Genomic DNA, 17,886 nt, shown 5'->3' on the forward strand with positions numbered 1-17,886 from the left:
AATGATGTACATCATACGTCTTCCAGATTGTTCGTGTTGTCCGAGACGTCGCAACCTTGTCTTTGTTTCTCAATTTGTTCTTTTACTCGAAACAATTTAATCTGTCACGTGTCTGGATAAACTTGCTTGTCGCAGATACGTATATTTAATTATTATTAGTACGATGTCGGGCGCTCTTATTATATACGTGTTATATAAGCGAATCGTTCGATAAACAGGTAAACTCCTCAAACAACGGTGGTTCAGTGAGTCGGAAGACGGGAAACGGATACCCCAATAGACATAGAAAACCAACACAGTCAACGACAACGGTAGCTTCGCCAACTAACAGTATTCCACCAAATACTCACCGAAGAGGCACACCGATCGAGACTACCGTATCGCCAAAGATACAGCTCGGTAGCGTCGGTAGGTTTTAACAGATTTAACAGACCTACAAATTGTATTTTTTGCATTTATTGTATATAATTTTGTTTATCGGAAAGAGCGAAAAGTCGATCCACATTTTTACGATCATACGGGTAATAATTACAAGACGATACTTGTAAAACATGGAATTGTTAAGTATGAGCCAAAGAGATATTTTTGCCAATTATCATATTATCATATTAGAGATATCGAAAATGATTATTTTATCGATCCTTGTGAATTTTATGGAAATTTAGCAAAGTTACTCTTTAGTAACCATATTAAAGATTCGTCCTCTCCCTTGATGATCGTGCACGTAAGGATTCTTTGGGAAGAGCTTTAAATTATTAAACTTTAAATTATTACTCTTTTCAGACGTATTCGAGAATACAGAGTCGTATGCCAAACAGAGCGCAGAGGACGATCAGAAAACAGATGTGTCCGATCAAAGCATCCGCGCGCAAGAATTTGCGGTGACCGTGGCGGATCCACCATCCTCGAATACCGGTACATTATACTTGTTAGAGACCACACCATCCGACTACTTGATTCTTCTAATCTAAAATATCACATACGAGCTTTATTATTCTTTTCGCGAGCTACATTGGGTAGCTAATACGCGTTTCGTTGCTTGGCTTGGCCCACTTCTTCTACCGGGCCACCTCTGATAACTACGCCTATAACGATGGTTCCCATCGACATCGTCAACTTGCAACTTCTATCGGACTTATGACGCTAATCGTTCGTCCAAAACAAGGTGTCTTTTTCATATCACCTTTCGAGCGACTAATTCATTCACAGCGTGATCATGTCTTTCAACGATCTTCGCTTCAAACAATTTCTTGTTTTTTTCTTCCTTTCTGTCTTTCTTTCTTTCTTCAGGTACATTGCCACTTGTATGTACAATCTCGCGATTGGCGCGCGTGATTCTCTCACTCTTTTTTGTCCTAATTATACGTAGCGTCAGCTGTTGCGCACTAATGCAATCGTAACTTTTGTGCACCGTGAATCTCGCCTGTCTTTTTCCATCTTCTCATCCGTCATCAAAGTGCATCCACTTACGGCTACGTTCATTTTCAGTTGCTTCGCTAAGAAAATTAATCCAACTAATCACTGAATTCATGCCATCATCGACAGAATGGACAGTACATGGCGTGAATCCTTCGACCGACTCTAAATTGGCTGGCTGGTTAATGGTTACACCTTCTCAGGAATAACGACTGCTTTGTATCGCACGGTATATCGGTTCTATATTCCTGACCAAGTTCTCGCTCTTCGACTGCCGACCATCATCATTCGATAGATCGGTGACTTACTAATGAATCTCGTTCTTTTTACTTCGTCGCACTCTCATTCTGGGGTATCAGTGACTCATCATCATCGTGACCCGCTTATTCACCAGTAGAACCTAAACGACAAAGACTAATCAGGTCACTACGACTAGGTCGAACGCCATTAAGGGACGCCGTAAGGCGCAAGATAAGCACCACCGTAGCACCTAGAACATATCCCACAACCGGTAGAACGGTCTCGAAATACGACGCGGACTCGAGGGACCGTCAAAGACCCAGGACGAAGAACCGGCCTACGGTGAACGCGACTACAAGACCAAGGAGACCACCTGTAATCGACTATGACTATTATGAAGACGAGGCGCCGATCGTCATCGGCAAGTCTGCTCTCGGCAGCAAGCTCTTCTTAACGAGCAAGGGCACAATACGGTGCCTCGATCAAGGCAACTTTCCGCACCCGTACTCGTGCAAAAAGTTCATCACCTGCGCTCGTATGGTGAATGGCCAGGTGATCGGAACCGAGTATACCTGTCCCGACAAGCTATCCTTTGATCCGGTCGGCGGTATCTGCAATTGGTCCGCTGGTCTCGGTTGTAAGGACTGATCGAGGTTTCATCTTAATCACTCGGCATTTGTGCCCGGTCCTTCGGACTATACATGTATATAAATATCTTGTTTTTCGATTTGGCATCATTATCTGGAGTCTTTCTCTCTGTTTTTCACTAGCTCGAATCGAGACTCTCAGACTTGAAAGAAACTATAATATATAATAAAGAGACGATGAAACATTACATGCGCTACTCTATATCCGTATACTTTCTAGCATCCATTAATCTTTCTTAAATTCTTTTTTAACTTCTCCTAATCTGGAAAGAATTAACGGTTCCTCGTCTACAATGTATTTTTCTTGTTTGTTTCTACCGTTGCGTAAATGTTCTTGAGAATACATGATTGTCGAGTGGTCAAGATTATCATTGTAACTTTTCTTTGGAAAGAAAGATGATTTAGACTCTCCCACAAACTTCCCCATTATTATAGCACTATGAAAGAAAACAAAATTATAATGCGGCAATTTATTGTAAAAGAGAGAATAACGTTTCATTTTTTTTAATAACTCAACGCGATATGTATCGAGTAAATACAGTCGCTGATATTATGAATCAAGTGATTATATTTTTTTTGTTTTTCATAAAGTGTATCGTATACGTTTTTGTACACGTTCGCATAATAGCCATAATAATTGAGCGAAAAATGCAGAGCAGTGATATTATCGTTAAAGTCTTTCTTGTGTAAATAGTAATAGTATTAGATCTGTACATAGCGCATAAGGTATAACGTTCTCCTTTTCGCGTGTAGCGTATCGGCGAGCGTTAATTTGTCTCGTATCGTAAATCTTGCGGTGCAATTGTCGAGTTCTTTATATTTCGTAAGATATGCCAGATTTATAACGAAATACACTGCGACGAAATAAACTCGACTCGTACACGAATACATGAAATCTGTATGTATCCAAGAGTCTTGTATTTGGTACGTACATACATAAAAGCGTTGTCCAAACCGATATAATCGTGTGATTTATTCCATACCTTTAACGCTAAGAAATTATAGTGTTATCTGGAATCGTATCTAACGAGAATCGTGATTATTCTTGGCGAGTCATGAAATGAAATGAATTTTACTTTATCGAAATATTTTTCAGTCGGAATAAAAATGGAGCATGTATAATAAAACGTATAATTGTATCTTGAGGATAAGAGATAACACATACTTAAAAATGCGATATTTTTTCAGATTTCTTTATTATTCCCGATATTCTTGTTTCACAAAGTTATTTGTTATTGATCTAGTTTAGGATGATGAGAGAAATGGACAAAACAAGTAATATAGTAGTAAGTTGATAATTGTAATGTAGCGTAGGATGATCATGTTCCATCGAGCTTTTAATCGAATTGTCGCAATTCACAGATAAACACGAGTGGCAATAATAATATAATAATTTATACAATTACGCGTGTAAATACACGTTGCATAAATGAGAATGTATCTGTATGTTTGGACTATCTTTCAGTAGCAAAGCGTTTAAAGTGACATTGATCTTTCGAATTTTTTCTATTCGAATGTTCGAAACTTTCTTACGTATACTGAATAGACGTACGTATAGGTACGTATGCCTTATCTATGTTTCAATGTACATGCTTCCCTTTTTGCGTTCGCGTGTGTTTACGTTTACGTTTATATATACGTCACGTGTGTATATACAACAGTATCAACAGCAGTTGACTTTTCGTTTTCGCGTGTTTCTCGTGTACCATCCGTCTCTGCATGCCTAGGATAGCATGTACTTCGAGAGGGAGAAGAAACAAATAGATATGAGAAATTACGTCAACCCTCAAGAGATGCGTTAAGATAGACACTGAAAAGCGCATTAAAGCCGCAGCACAAGCAAAACAAAAACAAAAAGAACTTACTTTCGCCAATAAGAGTAATTTGCACCTGCACACACGAGCATTTTTATCGAGAGGATGACTCACGCGATGATTTCAACAATAATGACGATTGAACTTTAGACGCCATTTGATGGATAAGACGCATGTTGTAACTGGCAGTTGTAGCCCGAAGATATTACACGATTGACTCTATATTATATTATAAATTGGCGCGCCTTGTCGCTCTCTTTGTGAATTATATATATTTATAAAAATAAATACTTTGAAAAAAAAAAAAGTATTCCATTCACTACCGTAACATCGCGATATATATCGTAGCGATATAATAAATAATTATTAAAGTGAAATATAAATAATTTGCTTCGTTCAGCGTATTCGTTTCGCGTGTATCTTTAATATACGATTTACAAAGTATATAAGACGACGGCTTATCTCGTTTAGGGATTCGTAGTGCCGCGCTTACAGGAGAAAAAAAAAAAAAATATATATATATATATATAGATATGTATATATAAACATTCGATTTTTCGAGCATACGTTTTCTGGATACTTAGCGAGAATGTCGATTTATAGTCGTCAAGATTCGTAGAGAGTTCGTTATATTACGCTTTAGAGTTTTGTGTTTTCAGACGTTCGTGCGAGCATTGATCCAAGGCGGAGCGTCAACGCTTTATATAATGTATGCATCATGTATGTGATATGAAATTTAGCATGTTTAAAGGAGAGCACACTTGAGCTATTCGATATAAATACGTTATATCAGAAATATTATTTTAGAGACTGAAAATTCTCTTTCTTCCTCTTTCTTTGTTGGAAAAATCCAATCCAAAGACGCATCATTAAATTCGCATCAATCGCTACGGTGTCAAAATCCCGAGTCAAAAAATATATATATATATATGTATGTATTGTGTATACATATCTTTCGCAATATATAACCATACAAAATGTACATTACTATAGAACTTCATATCAAATACTTTAGCATATATAGAGAGAAAGTACTATTAATAGTAACACTTTAGAGAGCCTACAGCATCAATGCACTCACTAACCACAAATACCCAATGACATTTACTCAAATTTTGTCCCTTTTAACATAATTCAATTCCTTTCCAAAACACGTGCGTAGAGAGAGAAATTGTACAAATGAGAGATCTTACTTATCTCATTGGCACTTACCTTTCCTTTCCATAAAAGGAAAAAAGAAAGGAAGAAAAGGAGACAAAAGATGAAATTAAAATTGTTACGTTCCAATGTAAGCTACGCGAGAAAGTAGAGAAGAATGAATACAAAAGCACAACATTCTAAAAGAGTACATCGATTTCGTGCCTACGTTGCGATCCTCTGAACAAAAGGCGATCCAAACGACGATTATTTAGTATCATCGCATTAACAAACTCATACAAGCACGTAATCTTCACACTCGGTTCGTACATGCATCTGATGATTTTTCACACGTGAATAAACGTATAAACGCGAAAGATATTCTATCATCGAGATAGCCAAGATTGAATTTTCTCAATACGACTTGACAATTGAAAACGGCAATTCCTATAAATTCCGATGAACGTCGGAACTCGTAGCTCCCTCTTTCTCAACAGCTTTTACAATATACGCGCTTGTGCAATCATCAGTTAAAGAATGCAATATCGTATCGCATTCTTTTATACAGAGTTTCGAATTTTCGTAAAATTGTTTCGTCAAGCGAAAATACGATGCATCAGAGCACTAAAATGAAAATTGCAAGGATCGTTTTACATCGATTACCGAGCAGCCGATCCTTTCTGTTCCTGATTTTTCGATATTTACTCGTGTCAATCACATGACACTGATTTCGATATTATATTATTGTTCGTTTATAGATCGGATTCTCCGTATAAAGCTGTCGAGAAAGAGCGGTAATCTAGTGCTCCGGGAACGGCGCTCGGTCCTTTGTACGGAGGCATTCGCTGAATGCAGTATTCCGCTTGATCCGGCGGCAATTCTCTCCTCAATTCATCTGGCAGGATGTACGGCTGAAATAAAATGAAATGAAATGCATTTTCACTCGTCGATCGATATCAATCAAGTCTCATTGCCGCGAATCATTTTCCAATTTTTTCTTCAAATCGTACATATCCTTACCTTGTCGCCGGCAAGAATGCGGAAACTGTCGATAACCTGCTCCGCTGTGTCAGTATCGGTGGATTCGCGCGTCATAAAATCGAGGAAGGCATCAAAGTGCACATAGCCGGAATTGTTGGGATCGACAATGGCCAAGATCCGTTGGAAGTCGATGTCGCCTTGTCTGTCCTTTCCGATCGAATAGCCCAGAGAGACGAGACAGGATTTAAACTCGTCCGGTGCCAATCTGCCCGTCCTGTTCTTGTCAAAGTGATTGAAACTGCTGCGGAACTCATTCAGCTGTTCCTGGGTGATGCCCTGAGAGACAGAAATACGCTCGCGGTCGTTCTTACACTCTCTTCGGACAATAATGTAGAGTAGAGAAAAAAAGGGGAACGAACAGATAATTTCGAGACAAACCTTTGAGTCCCTGGTGAGAATCTGATTCTCGACCTCGTTAATGTTACGATTGATCGAAGTCAAAAGCTGTTCCCAGCCGACGCGTAATGTCTCCATGGTGTACTGAGTATAACGATTCTCAAAGATCATACCCTCCTGCACAGCTTGATGAATCTTTTCCAACTCTTCCAAGTGGGCCTTGTACTGATACACCGCCTGTTCGTACTCTTTTAGACGATGTAACTGATCCTCCAGAGTTCCCTAAAACACAAGCGTAATGAGCGGTGATATTGGTAAATCCGCAGACCCACGCGAGTCACCGCGCACCCGTAAACTCGGTGCTGCTTTTTACTAACTTGCAGACCGAGACCAATCGCAGTCACGGCATCCAATTGACGTTCTATCCATGGTCCAACGACATTGGCTTTCTCGGCGAACTGCCGTCTGAGCAGTTCGTTATCTATTTAGACGTTTCAGGAAATGGTAAAACTGTTACACGTATAAACTTCTTTTTTTTTCTCATCTCGACATTAAAGGCGAGTGAATATGAGTTTTCAGGAAAATATTACATCGCACGTAACGTGTGCAACGTAATATTTCTACGCGTACGTGACAAGGATACTCTGTTGCTTGCGAAGCTCGGCGGCCAAGGTGGCATCGCGTTGTGGTACCAACTGTCTAACGTCGCTCCACTTTTTGGTAAGATCCTACGAATACGGAAACAAGATATTGAAATTTTCATTGAAGCAAATCAATCTCCACAGATGGCAAGTACGCGTGGTATATTATGCGTAAAAATCACTGATCCTTTGTCGTACCATCGCAGTGAGAGCGGTGTAAGGATTCTCTAGGCCGCCAGGAATCTGGTACTGCTTAACTATGGATTCAACCTCGCGCACCAATCCGACAATCGCGTTATACTCTTTATCCGCCTCGCCAAGAGTAGCTTTGAACGCGGCATGTGCGTCCATTAGGCCTTGAATTTCCTCCATAGTGTGGACGATAAACATGTCTACCAGGTCTTCCCTTGTTCCGTCCAGCCAATTGTTGAATGGCTAAAAAGTCACAATACGCCACATCAGGTACAAGTCGATTACTTTTTAACAAACGCGATTACACTCACCGCAGCGCGTTTAGCAAACTCTAAATGCAAGACGTCTATCTTCTCCAGGATTTTCTCGGCTTCGTCGAGAGCTTGACGTCTACGTTGGGTGAGCGTACCCAAACGATCCCACTGATCGCAGATGCGTTGACATCTCGCATTCACGGACGCGCTGTCATGATACTCGAGGGTGCTGTAACGCAATACAACTAAGTAATGCTCGAAATAAGAGGCAGCGACGGATTAAAAAATCGAAACTCACTTGAGCTCTTGAGCGATAGCGGCGATCTGCTCGACGCGATCCTGATGAGCCGCGAGATCCGACTCGAATGCTTCGTGCTTTTTTTTCAAGGCTTTCAGCTCGTTTAGCTTGCATTGCCGGAAGTGTTGGGACGTGAGCATCTCTTCCTTGCCGGCGGTCCAATCCTCGTGCGCGTCCGCTTTGTGCTTGAATTTTTGCGCCAGATGTTCCAGTCGTTCCAGACGCATCATCTCGGACAGCAACCAATCCTCGAACGTTTTCTCGGCCAACTCCAAACCTAAGGAACACGTATTCGACAGTGGTCGTTATTCCGCTCGGGCGTCGGCGTCGTTTCCGCGAAACGCGGAAGAGATATCGGAAAAAGATCGCACCTCTCCATGCTTTATTGATGTCGGATACCATCTTTCCTTCCGTGGGCATGTACGCAGGTCTGTTGCTCAGTCGAAGCTTCGTCTGCAGGGTATTGAAATTTGTTTCCAACTTGGCCTTCTGCTCGACGCGCGGTGGCTTGTGTTTGCGCCGATACGTCCTGTACTCTTCGAGTTTTTTCTGACAACCGGCGAGAGAATTGTCGGTCTGCCGATTCGCGAGCCACGGCATCGTTCGCCGTATCCATTCGAGCAAGTCGGAAGCCAAACGCTCGTACTCCTCCATGAGTCGTTCATTCTCTTGATTCACCTTGAGTACCTTGCAGATTCTGTTAGCCGCCGTCTCTGCCTACGATCAGAGAGTCTCGTTCTTTTCTCTCGCAAAGGGTATCTGGTACTTGCACGCATTGCGTTTGCACAGTTTACACAGAATTTACGTTGATCGAGTAAGACGCATGCCGATCAATCGACGACAATTATGTCTGTTAGAGTTACTGTTAATTTGAACGTTAATTTGAACGCAGGGAACACACCTTTTGAGCACCGCTAAAACAGTGGTAGTACGAGGAGACATAGGTCATCACGGCCCTCTCGTCAGGCATTGCTGTATTTCGCATATCTAGAAAAACACATTCGAAGAAACTCAAACCATGCGTTGTTAGCAAGACTTGCCATTAAACTTTGATTAATTTTAACGACAGATGAGTTTAGAGATCAGGAGCGTAATATAATTGATAAAAGATGATACAGCTCTTTCGGTGCGTCTGCACATGTGAGTGTGACCGACACACGCACCTCTTTCATTGTACAAAAATTATGCACAAGAGTGGTAAAAAAGAAAAGAAAAGAAAAGATAGAAAAAGCGATAAAACGAAAAATAAATTCTGATTTTTAGTCTTGTGTCGGCCCGATTAGGAAATGCATGATATTACGAGGTATCTCATCTCCGTACTTTGGCGAAACGATTAAACTAAAGGGCAGTAAGGCGGTCTCGATTAGCAGAGATTCAAACGTCAATGCCAAGTTAATGACAAGTGCACAACTGCTTCAAGTACAGATCGTTTGTGACAACTGGGACGATTAAGGGCAACACGCATTTCTTTACGCTGACCTGCTGAGCACCTTGGAACGCATGGTAGTAGCAGGACACGTACGTCATGATAGCTCGTTCATCCGGTTTGGGAGTGTTGATCAAATCTACATAATATTAAGGGAACACATATAAACATTTGAAGCGTTTACACATGTCAAGTTACTCAAGGAAATCCGTTCGTAGTTGCTGTACAGCGCGAGGAAGTACCTAAATTTGGCAACAATCATCCCTTTTTCGATATTATATCGGGGGTAACGAGAGATGATTTTTCCCTTTACCCTTCCTTACTCTACTGAGAGAGGGAGGATACATCGCAAGTGTCCATGATTCGCTCTTAAAATTGACATGTTACATTTAATCGGATCGACATACTGCTTACCATCGGGATCTAACATGCGAGGAATGTCGAGATACTTTTCAGCGACATCAAAGGCAGTGTTTAGGTTTTCCAGCGGATTGTCCTTGCTGAGCTTGTTGTAATCTATCAAGTCGGGCCGATGGCGATGGATAAGAGCACAGAACGCGAGACCGTCCTTGAAGGATAAGTGGAAGTTCTGGACGTTGACGTTCTTGTACGGGGCTGTCTTGCGTTGACACCAGAGCAACAGTCCCTCCTTCGCGGTCATTTCTTCCACGGAGATGTCTTGGATCGCGAATCTCAAAATAATAGTCCATATCATTCCCAGGGTCATCTTTAGGTTGCCGTCCACAATTTCTGTTCGAGAAATTAATCATGCGTCGCAGTGACATTTACATAGATATCGAGGATAACGTCGAGCACCCGGTCGTTACATAAACGATACATGCGAATGATGTAACGAAACGTACCTTCCGCGCCGATCGAAACCAGTTTTACGCCTTTGCTAGCAATGTAATCGAGGGCCTTGTTCACATTGGCGATCTTGTGGAACCTCATTTTGCCTCTGTCGGGTCTCGGAAGGGTCTCGCCCGAGATCACCTCAAGCAGCAACATGAGTTTCAACCCATTCCTGAAATCGTCTTCGATCGATTCGATGGCAGTGCCTGCTTTGCGTAGATGCGAGTTGCACCATGCTGTGAATGTCTGACACAAGATAGAAAAATCAATCGATTCCAAAAGGATTGCAACGCCCGCGCCGTATAGTTTATAAATGTTCAATTTCTTCTTCGATGAGAGAATGCCAATGATGAAAAACAATAATTTCAATAATAGAAAAAAATCATTTAAAACAGGAGACTCCGAGTTTCTCCGTTATACCGCTTAGCGTATATTTTAGTAACGACCCCGATCCCTCTCGCTATATATATCTTCCGTCCTGGTTCTCAAAGCAAAACGTTTTCTATCGTTCCCCGTGATAATTTTCGGACACTCTCTCGATAATCTCATGCGATTAAACGTTACGTGCTTTTATTAAACACCTTTTCCATTCCTCCTTTTTCCGGTAAGCAAATGTATACTTTTTGTTAATATATTTAATTACAACATATCAAGCAGAAAATCTTGCTGTAACTTTTTCACATATTATTATATCGAGATATAGTTGATATCTGTATTATGTGAAAAAAATTTCCGATATTACTGCCACACACTAGACACACGCGCGATCAAAAATTAATTTATAAAATCAGATGTAATAAAGGATTAGAATTGAAGTTACATAGAAGAGAGAAATATAAATTTGTGAAAAGTGTCTATTTGAATATCCGCTGTAAAGTGCGACGTTTAATCGAGGTCAATAAAAAATCCGAGGCCACAGCGGTGAAATTTTCGGGTTGGAAAAATATTGCGTGAAATTCAATACGGGCGGCGTGAAGCACGACGGGCCAATTTTGGACACGAGCCACCCTACATCTTTGCGCGCGCTCTAAGATCTATTTGTAAAACATTGACTCCTCCCGCGCCCCGAGTATTAAAGCATTTCGAAGATACATTTCCGAGTTTGCCATCATTATTTCGTGTCGTATGTCATGAATCCGCAATCAAATTGTATTTCAATATCCTTCTTTAGCAAGAAATGTAACACGCGAAGACACGCGAGCAAATATTAAAAATTTTATACAATAATTTCTTCCCTCGTGTCAAGATTACGCTGATTAATCAAACGTTTGTATCTCGTTTTAACAATCGAACATCGGTAAAACAAACGGATAAGTAACGCTAAAAAATTATATAATGTAAAATTTAGCAATTTCATTCAAATTTAATATCAATGGGCCGTATAATAACGTGTATGCACGCGCGGATCATGTCGATACGAAAATGTGACAAATAAAAAATGTATCAAAATAATATGTAAAAACTACAGAGTACAGAGTACAGACAGACGGAACATGTAAATAAAAAACGTCCTCACGGATTACTCGCCGATAACACATTATTGCTACTTCCGTGTTCGTACATGAATACGCGCGCGCACGCGTAGTATGATTTTCATTCGCATGTTTTCTGGCTTATGGCGAATAATCGCCTTTTCCAAATTACTATCCTTATCCTGTTACTTTGGACGTTTTATCAGCATGCTTTTATACGCGCGCGAATTTGGTTGAAGAAATAACACGCGCGTAGCTAAAGCTTCTCTCTCATTTTCTGATCCAAATTTTCTCAGCGAGTGATTTCATCATTATTATTCATGCAGTTAGCGCGATGTGTGTATCGACTATAAATAAATACAGACGTACAAACAAAGCAGCCTAAATTCTACACGCGTAATTCATGTAATCCAACGAGACTTGGAATCCCGCGGACAATTTATGCGAACCACCTATTTTTAGTTGAAAAATTTGGCAATAGTCTTGGTTCGTGTTATGCCTCTACTATCATTCTTATCGAATTCTGTCGTGTCTTATCGAAATGTATGCGCGCTTCGACATTCAAAGTGTGCTCCTAGATCTATTACCGTTTGTCTTTTGCAACGTATTGCACGCATGCCTCGTGTTGCATTTAAACTTGGCAAGGAAACAATTTCATATTAAACCTTTTCTTTCGCTACAAAAAGATTTCCTCAACATAAAGCTGTCAAGTTCAAGATTTTTCCTAATTTACAATCTATCGAAAGAAATAATTTCAATTACATTGAATGCAATCTAGATCTAACAGATCAATTCCGAAATGTGTTACATCAAATGTTTTATGACTAGTAAGCCAGACATCGTATAACTTGTATCGTAATGTATCAAGTTTGCTTCCTATTGCTTCCCTTTAACACATGTAATTTAAATTATTACACTTACGAGTAATAATTTAAATCATTTTCGCCGTAAAGCACGAGAAATCTGGAAGCCAGAGACGTTATTGCCAAGTGAGATATATGGGCGTGGCGCAAAAATTCAACGAAAAACTTGAATCGCGGAACACGCACGCAGTTAGATGGGCCGGAAATGCAGTCTGTAATTACTATCATGACCTTTCGAGTAGGGCCAACGCTTGGCCAAAAATAGTTAATCGTGGGCAAGATATCCACGCGATGAATCTGCGTTTGACGCACGCAATTGCATGTAGAAGCACATGCTCCGCTCTTGCTGTTGTGTCACACCGCTTTGTTTTATCAATATAAAGTATTGTATATAATTTTTCTATATAACATCGTAACCTCTGTTTTGATCGCACGACGACGTACTCCTACACTCCTACAGCGTACGGTAAAAAATCGATCGAACGCGGAAAAGCCGGCGCGCCACTTTCACTTATCCGCGTGTTATCTGTCACTCTCTTATCGTCGAGAGCTCGCGATGACGACGATGCCGACAGAACTTGTCAAGTTGGCACAAAGATATAACAATTTCAAGTAAAAGAGAATATAGCCTTGAAAAATCGTAAATCGACAACGTCAGCAACTGCCCTTCTGGAATGACAAAGTTAACTCGAGCGGTTTCATCTTTAATGAGATAGTTGCCACGGATCGATCTCCGGTTCCAATTATATATAATGAATGATATATTTCAATGAAATATATAACAGAATAATTGTGTCATAGAGCAATTTGTTAGCAACGTAAAATCCGCGCGGATCGAGGCGCCAGCGGTGAGGGATGTCTCATCGTCCGAAATCCAATCGGAGAATGTGGATCCAACTATGATCGTCGACCACACGCATTATCTATTTATACGCTCTATTTATACGTAACGTCAGCGTCGCGCAAACGACCGCGCGAAGCCTTCTTTCAATGAGCGGCAGCATGTAAAGTGTTCACGATGCTATTGACCAGAGCGATGCTCCCAAAATCATTAGTTACAACCTATCGTTGCAAAAGAAATTTCACTGTCGATATAATGGGTCATGCATGATCAAGTAGATGGATGTAAACGAGAAAGACGACACAATTATATAGATGATTTCTATAATTGCCAAGATGTCCACAAGCACGTTAGTTAGTGCCCGTTATCCGGCTTAACCGTTCGATTTTACGTGGCAAAGCCGGATAATGATTGCCACCACGCTTCGCGCAGTAGCAAGGAGGACAACGACTCGAATGTGAACTCGTTAATCAAGAACGAATGAGCGTGAGAATCATGAAAACAAGAAAGACAATGTGTTAATAGTTACGATACACTATGATATAGAAATTGGGAGAGAGAGATCCCAATTACGTCTGAGTATTAAAAATTTTACAACGTTATATTTTTGTAATCAATAATGATCTATTGGCACCAAGAAAGAGACTTTGACGAGTGATATTTTGAGCTACGAGCCTTTGCTTTAAGATACTTGAACATTACAACGTTCAACTAGTTTACTGAATATGCACGAGATAAAGTTTGCGACAATTATACAGACGAGAATGCTAACCAATTGGAATACACGCAAAGAATAATGCACTTGATAGAACAAGCAATTATGACAGCAGGATTCGCGCAACCAACATTCGACTAGATTCAAGAGCATCGCACAATCTGAAAGTTCAGCAAGTAGCTGTTTCCGTGAGCAGTCGTGACCTATTTAAACATCGTCGAAAGAAAAATTCCCATCACTGGATAATGAGCTCGGGCACACGTATCCTCTATCATTTAATCAATTCTCAAACAAATTAAAAAAGAGAAAAGAAGAAACAAGTCAAATAACATGAAAAGCATTTGTAATCTTTTAACAATATATTTCTCGGACACGATACCTTCTTTCATTCCGAGTTTATAGAATCTCATTGTCGTCACAGTCAGGTTATTTGAAACAGGAAACTTTCATAGGGAGCATCAACAGATCTGTATGATTAATCTTGCGGTTCGATGAACGAAATAAATTTTCGTTGGCGGCGCCGCGGTGAGTTGAAATCTCGGCGTTAAAATGCGAGTTTTCGGGACGCGTTTCCGGAACAGAGTACGCGGATCTCTAAAATTAGAGACGTTACGAAAAATGTCTGCTTCGTCGTGCCGACGTCGAGAAAAGCGCGGGGCATAGTAATCTCTCAGGGACGCGTAAGAGCATTATCAGTGTTGCTTATGTAGTACCTAACTTGACGCTGACGCTGACGCTGACGCTGATGTCGATGCTGACTCGCCTCGCCTCGGGTATCATGGATTTCAGATGGGAGGTGACAGATAATGAGAAAGAAAATTCTCCGTTGACACAAAACGATCACGCTCGCGGGCGTGACTCATTGCTCGACTATTTTTATCATAAAGTCTGAAAATACAATTCGAAGGGCTGCGGTCGATGTATAAGAGAGAGAGAGAGACGGGGTCTCTGGGAAAACCTTGAGTCTCTGCCAAAACTGAAGAAAACACTCGCAAACGCACACTCGAGTATTCAGTCGTAATCTGTCGGTATGTAATGACGCGTTACGTCAAATGTACGTAAAACTGTGAATTCTTCACTTTTTGTAAATTGTAAAAAGAATTTACGCGCACGATACTTGACTATCGTTCGGCTGAAACAAAAGAGTCGCACATGCTTCCGCTGTCTTTTAGTCTAACGATGATGGCATACTCTTTCAGATATTTTCGATTCGCAATAACATTATGGTTCAATAACACAAGGTAAAAGATATTTAATTAAATAAATGATTAAATTTCTCTGATATGCACACCTATGCGCGCGTGAGCACGACACTATTTCTTCTTAGCAATGTCGAATTTTTCTAACAAAACGTAGAATACCTACAATGGATTACGTGAACGCGTGCTATTAAACTTGCTCCGGCATATCTGATAAGATTATATTATTATCTAAAGAAACTGATTTCTTCCTAAACAACAATAAACGCGTGAGAATTCTTCAATAAGAATCACACGATCCAATATAAATATAAGAATCTCCTGGTCCAATATAAAAGCGGAATGACCAGATCCCACCAGGCGCAAAACTCTCCCTCGCTCGCGAGCCTCGATGTCAAAAGAAAAGGAAACGTTGACGACACTCACTCACCTTTTTCTGCTGTTTCTCCCAGGCAGGATCCAAGAGACCCTCCCTCTCCCATTCCTCCTCCGGTGCCATGTATCCGTCCCCGTAAGCTTCCATGTCGTTCATCCTCTCGCTCGCGTGTGCGTGCTCACGTTCCTTTAAACGCCCAACGCCCAAAACGTGTATCACACTATTCGTTACGACGGTAAATAATTTGGTCGCTAGACAGAGAGAAGAAAAAGGAGAGAGAGACCAGTAGGAGAAGAAAAGCGCGAATATTTGTCGTTGTCGTTGACGTACTCAACGAGTATCGTCTGTATGAACATTCATTCAGTGACAGCGACGCGCGTACCGAGAGTACGGGAGAGGGAAGGGAAAGAAACAAAACGAGGGCAAATAGGATGGGGAAAAAGGACGAAACCCCAATCACACAGTGACGAAGCAGACGGTGGTGAATTAAAGGGAACTCGCGAGTACGAAACAACGAAGGAAGACTGGACAGATGGAGGGAGGGAAGGAGGGAGACCCAACGTGACAACGTACCCGCTAAGCCCAGAAAACGTTCGATTTCGTGTCGTTCTTTCCCTCGCGTTGACCCCTCTGCCACGAGTCTGACACGTACGATTTGCTCGCCGGTGCACAATCTCCCCTCCCCCATCTGACAAGGGTCTCATTCGCTCTCCCCCAATTCCTCGTACGAGGAGAGGGAGCAAGATCCCACTCTCGTCCGCTCGATTCCCTTCTAAATTCCCCTCTCTTTGTCAAACACTCGATAAAACTCACCAGAAAATGGCTTTTCTCGCGATAGCGCGTGTACGTAACGGTTACCGTTACTGTTAAGTTATCGATGTTACGCGTACCGTGAAACGACACAAATGCAGCTTCAATACGAGCAAATGATGCCGACAGCTGCGGTGATTCCATGAAATATCGAATGAGGAATTTAGCGCATATTCAAAAAGGATGTACATTCGGAGCGTTAACGTTATACGTTTCGTCACGAATCACTACGTACGCAACCGCCGCCGGGCTCATCGGCCGAAACTAACCTCTATCCTTGTTCCTCGTGCGCAAGCACGTTGTATTTTGTAGCTCGCTCTCGCGAGAACGCTAGACCGACCAAAATAGCGTCAGCGACAGGCGACGCGATACCTCATTCACCCACACACGCGACTAAAATAGGATCGACGCACAGTCCGCGCAAAATTCTCGCGTCGACGGAGGCGACGCCATTCTCGAGCGAGATTTACAAATGTCGCGATTCGCGGTACGAGCAAGTGATATACGCGATGTAGAGGAGAAACCGTAACCGTGGCCGTGCCACGTTTTCGCACGCCCGTCTAAACGGCTAAAACTAGAATGCGCTTTCAAACGATCGAACAAGATCATTCGCGTCGATAAGTTACGTTATTCGCGCGAATATATACGCGTACACGTATATAAAATATATGTATATAAAAAGAACAAACTTGTAGAATGATGCGTTCGATTGAAGTTGCATACACATTTTGTGAAACCATTTCCCCTGCACGCGCTCAAGTTCGTAACACGTTGTGTTCGACGGAAACAAATTCAAACAGGATAATGGGAAAAAGGCAAATTACATAATACCTCAATGTAGTTTCCAATTCTTTCATAAGAAAGTGTTTACTCTTCCAATGGAAAATCGAGAATAGGAGAAAGAAAAGGAAAAGCTGGCGAACGTCTCTGTTCCAGTAACGTCTTTCGTCCATTTTTTATTTCTTTTTTTAATATTTCATCTTGGAGATCATAGAAACATAGCATAATGGCAAGTTAACGATATTATGCTTCTACGCACAGAGAATTTCGAGAATCAGAGTAATCACTCTCTTGTTGCAACAGTCGCGAATCGTAGTCTTTCACTTGCGATGCTAAAGTCAGGAGAAAAGAAAAAGCTGTAATATCAGAGTACATTACAAGCTTGATTGCGCATGTATCAGAGCGATTAATATTTGTTACGTTACATTAAGTAACGTTCAAAGTAACACATAATAAAGTAATGCACACGCACACAGGAAACTGACTCCGCATCAAAATCGTTTGTTGCGTTTCAAAGTGAAATAAAACAGGCTGAA

General features: G+C 41.2%; 2 protein-coding genes across 7 annotated transcripts in view; one reads left to right on the forward strand and one right to left on the reverse strand.

Annotated features, from left to right (window-relative positions):
* LOC105279198 overlaps positions 1-4,613 on the forward strand; it is a 28,217-nt gene extending 23,604 nt beyond the window's left edge. Inside the window, exons 18-20 of the mRNA XM_026975254.1 lie at positions 219-408; positions 784-915; positions 1,853-4,613. Coding sequence (XP_026831055.1) covers positions 219-408; positions 784-915; positions 1,853-2,304 — 774 coding nt within the window. The 3' untranslated portion in view covers positions 2,305-4,613. The remainder of the gene's footprint in view (positions 1-218; positions 409-783; positions 916-1,852) is intronic.
* On the reverse strand, positions 3,489-17,366 carry LOC105279188 (alpha-actinin, sarcomeric). 6 transcript variants are annotated; one of them, XM_020031621.2, is made up of 15 exons: positions 16,334-16,825; positions 15,815-16,011; positions 10,306-10,540; positions 9,857-10,192; positions 9,492-9,581; positions 8,918-9,003; positions 8,388-8,733; positions 8,017-8,293; positions 7,776-7,947; positions 7,471-7,707; positions 7,275-7,359; positions 7,009-7,112; positions 6,674-6,913; positions 6,275-6,571; positions 3,489-6,165 (listed from the first exon to the last, which is right to left on the reverse strand). In XM_020031621.2, the coding sequence occupies exons 1-15, from the start codon at positions 16,446-16,448 to the stop codon at positions 6,007-6,009; spliced, it is 2,976 nt and encodes a 991-aa protein (XP_019887180.1). In that variant the 5' UTR covers positions 16,449-16,825; the 3' UTR covers positions 3,489-6,006. The 6 variants fall into 6 exon arrangements, with proteins under 6 accessions (XP_019887180.1, XP_019887177.1, XP_011337103.2 ...); XM_020031618.2 differs by lacking the exon at positions 9,492-9,581 and having other exon boundaries at positions 16,334-16,824; XM_011338801.3 differs by lacking the exon at positions 8,918-9,003 and having other exon boundaries at positions 9,496-9,581; positions 16,334-16,824.
* Positions 17,367-17,886: the final 520 nt, after the last annotated feature.

This window comes from Ooceraea biroi, chromosome 2 (genome assembly GCF_003672135.1).
Source record: "Ooceraea biroi isolate clonal line C1 chromosome 2, Obir_v5.4, whole genome shotgun sequence".
NCBI lineage: Eukaryota > Metazoa > Arthropoda > Insecta > Hymenoptera > Formicidae > Ooceraea > Ooceraea biroi.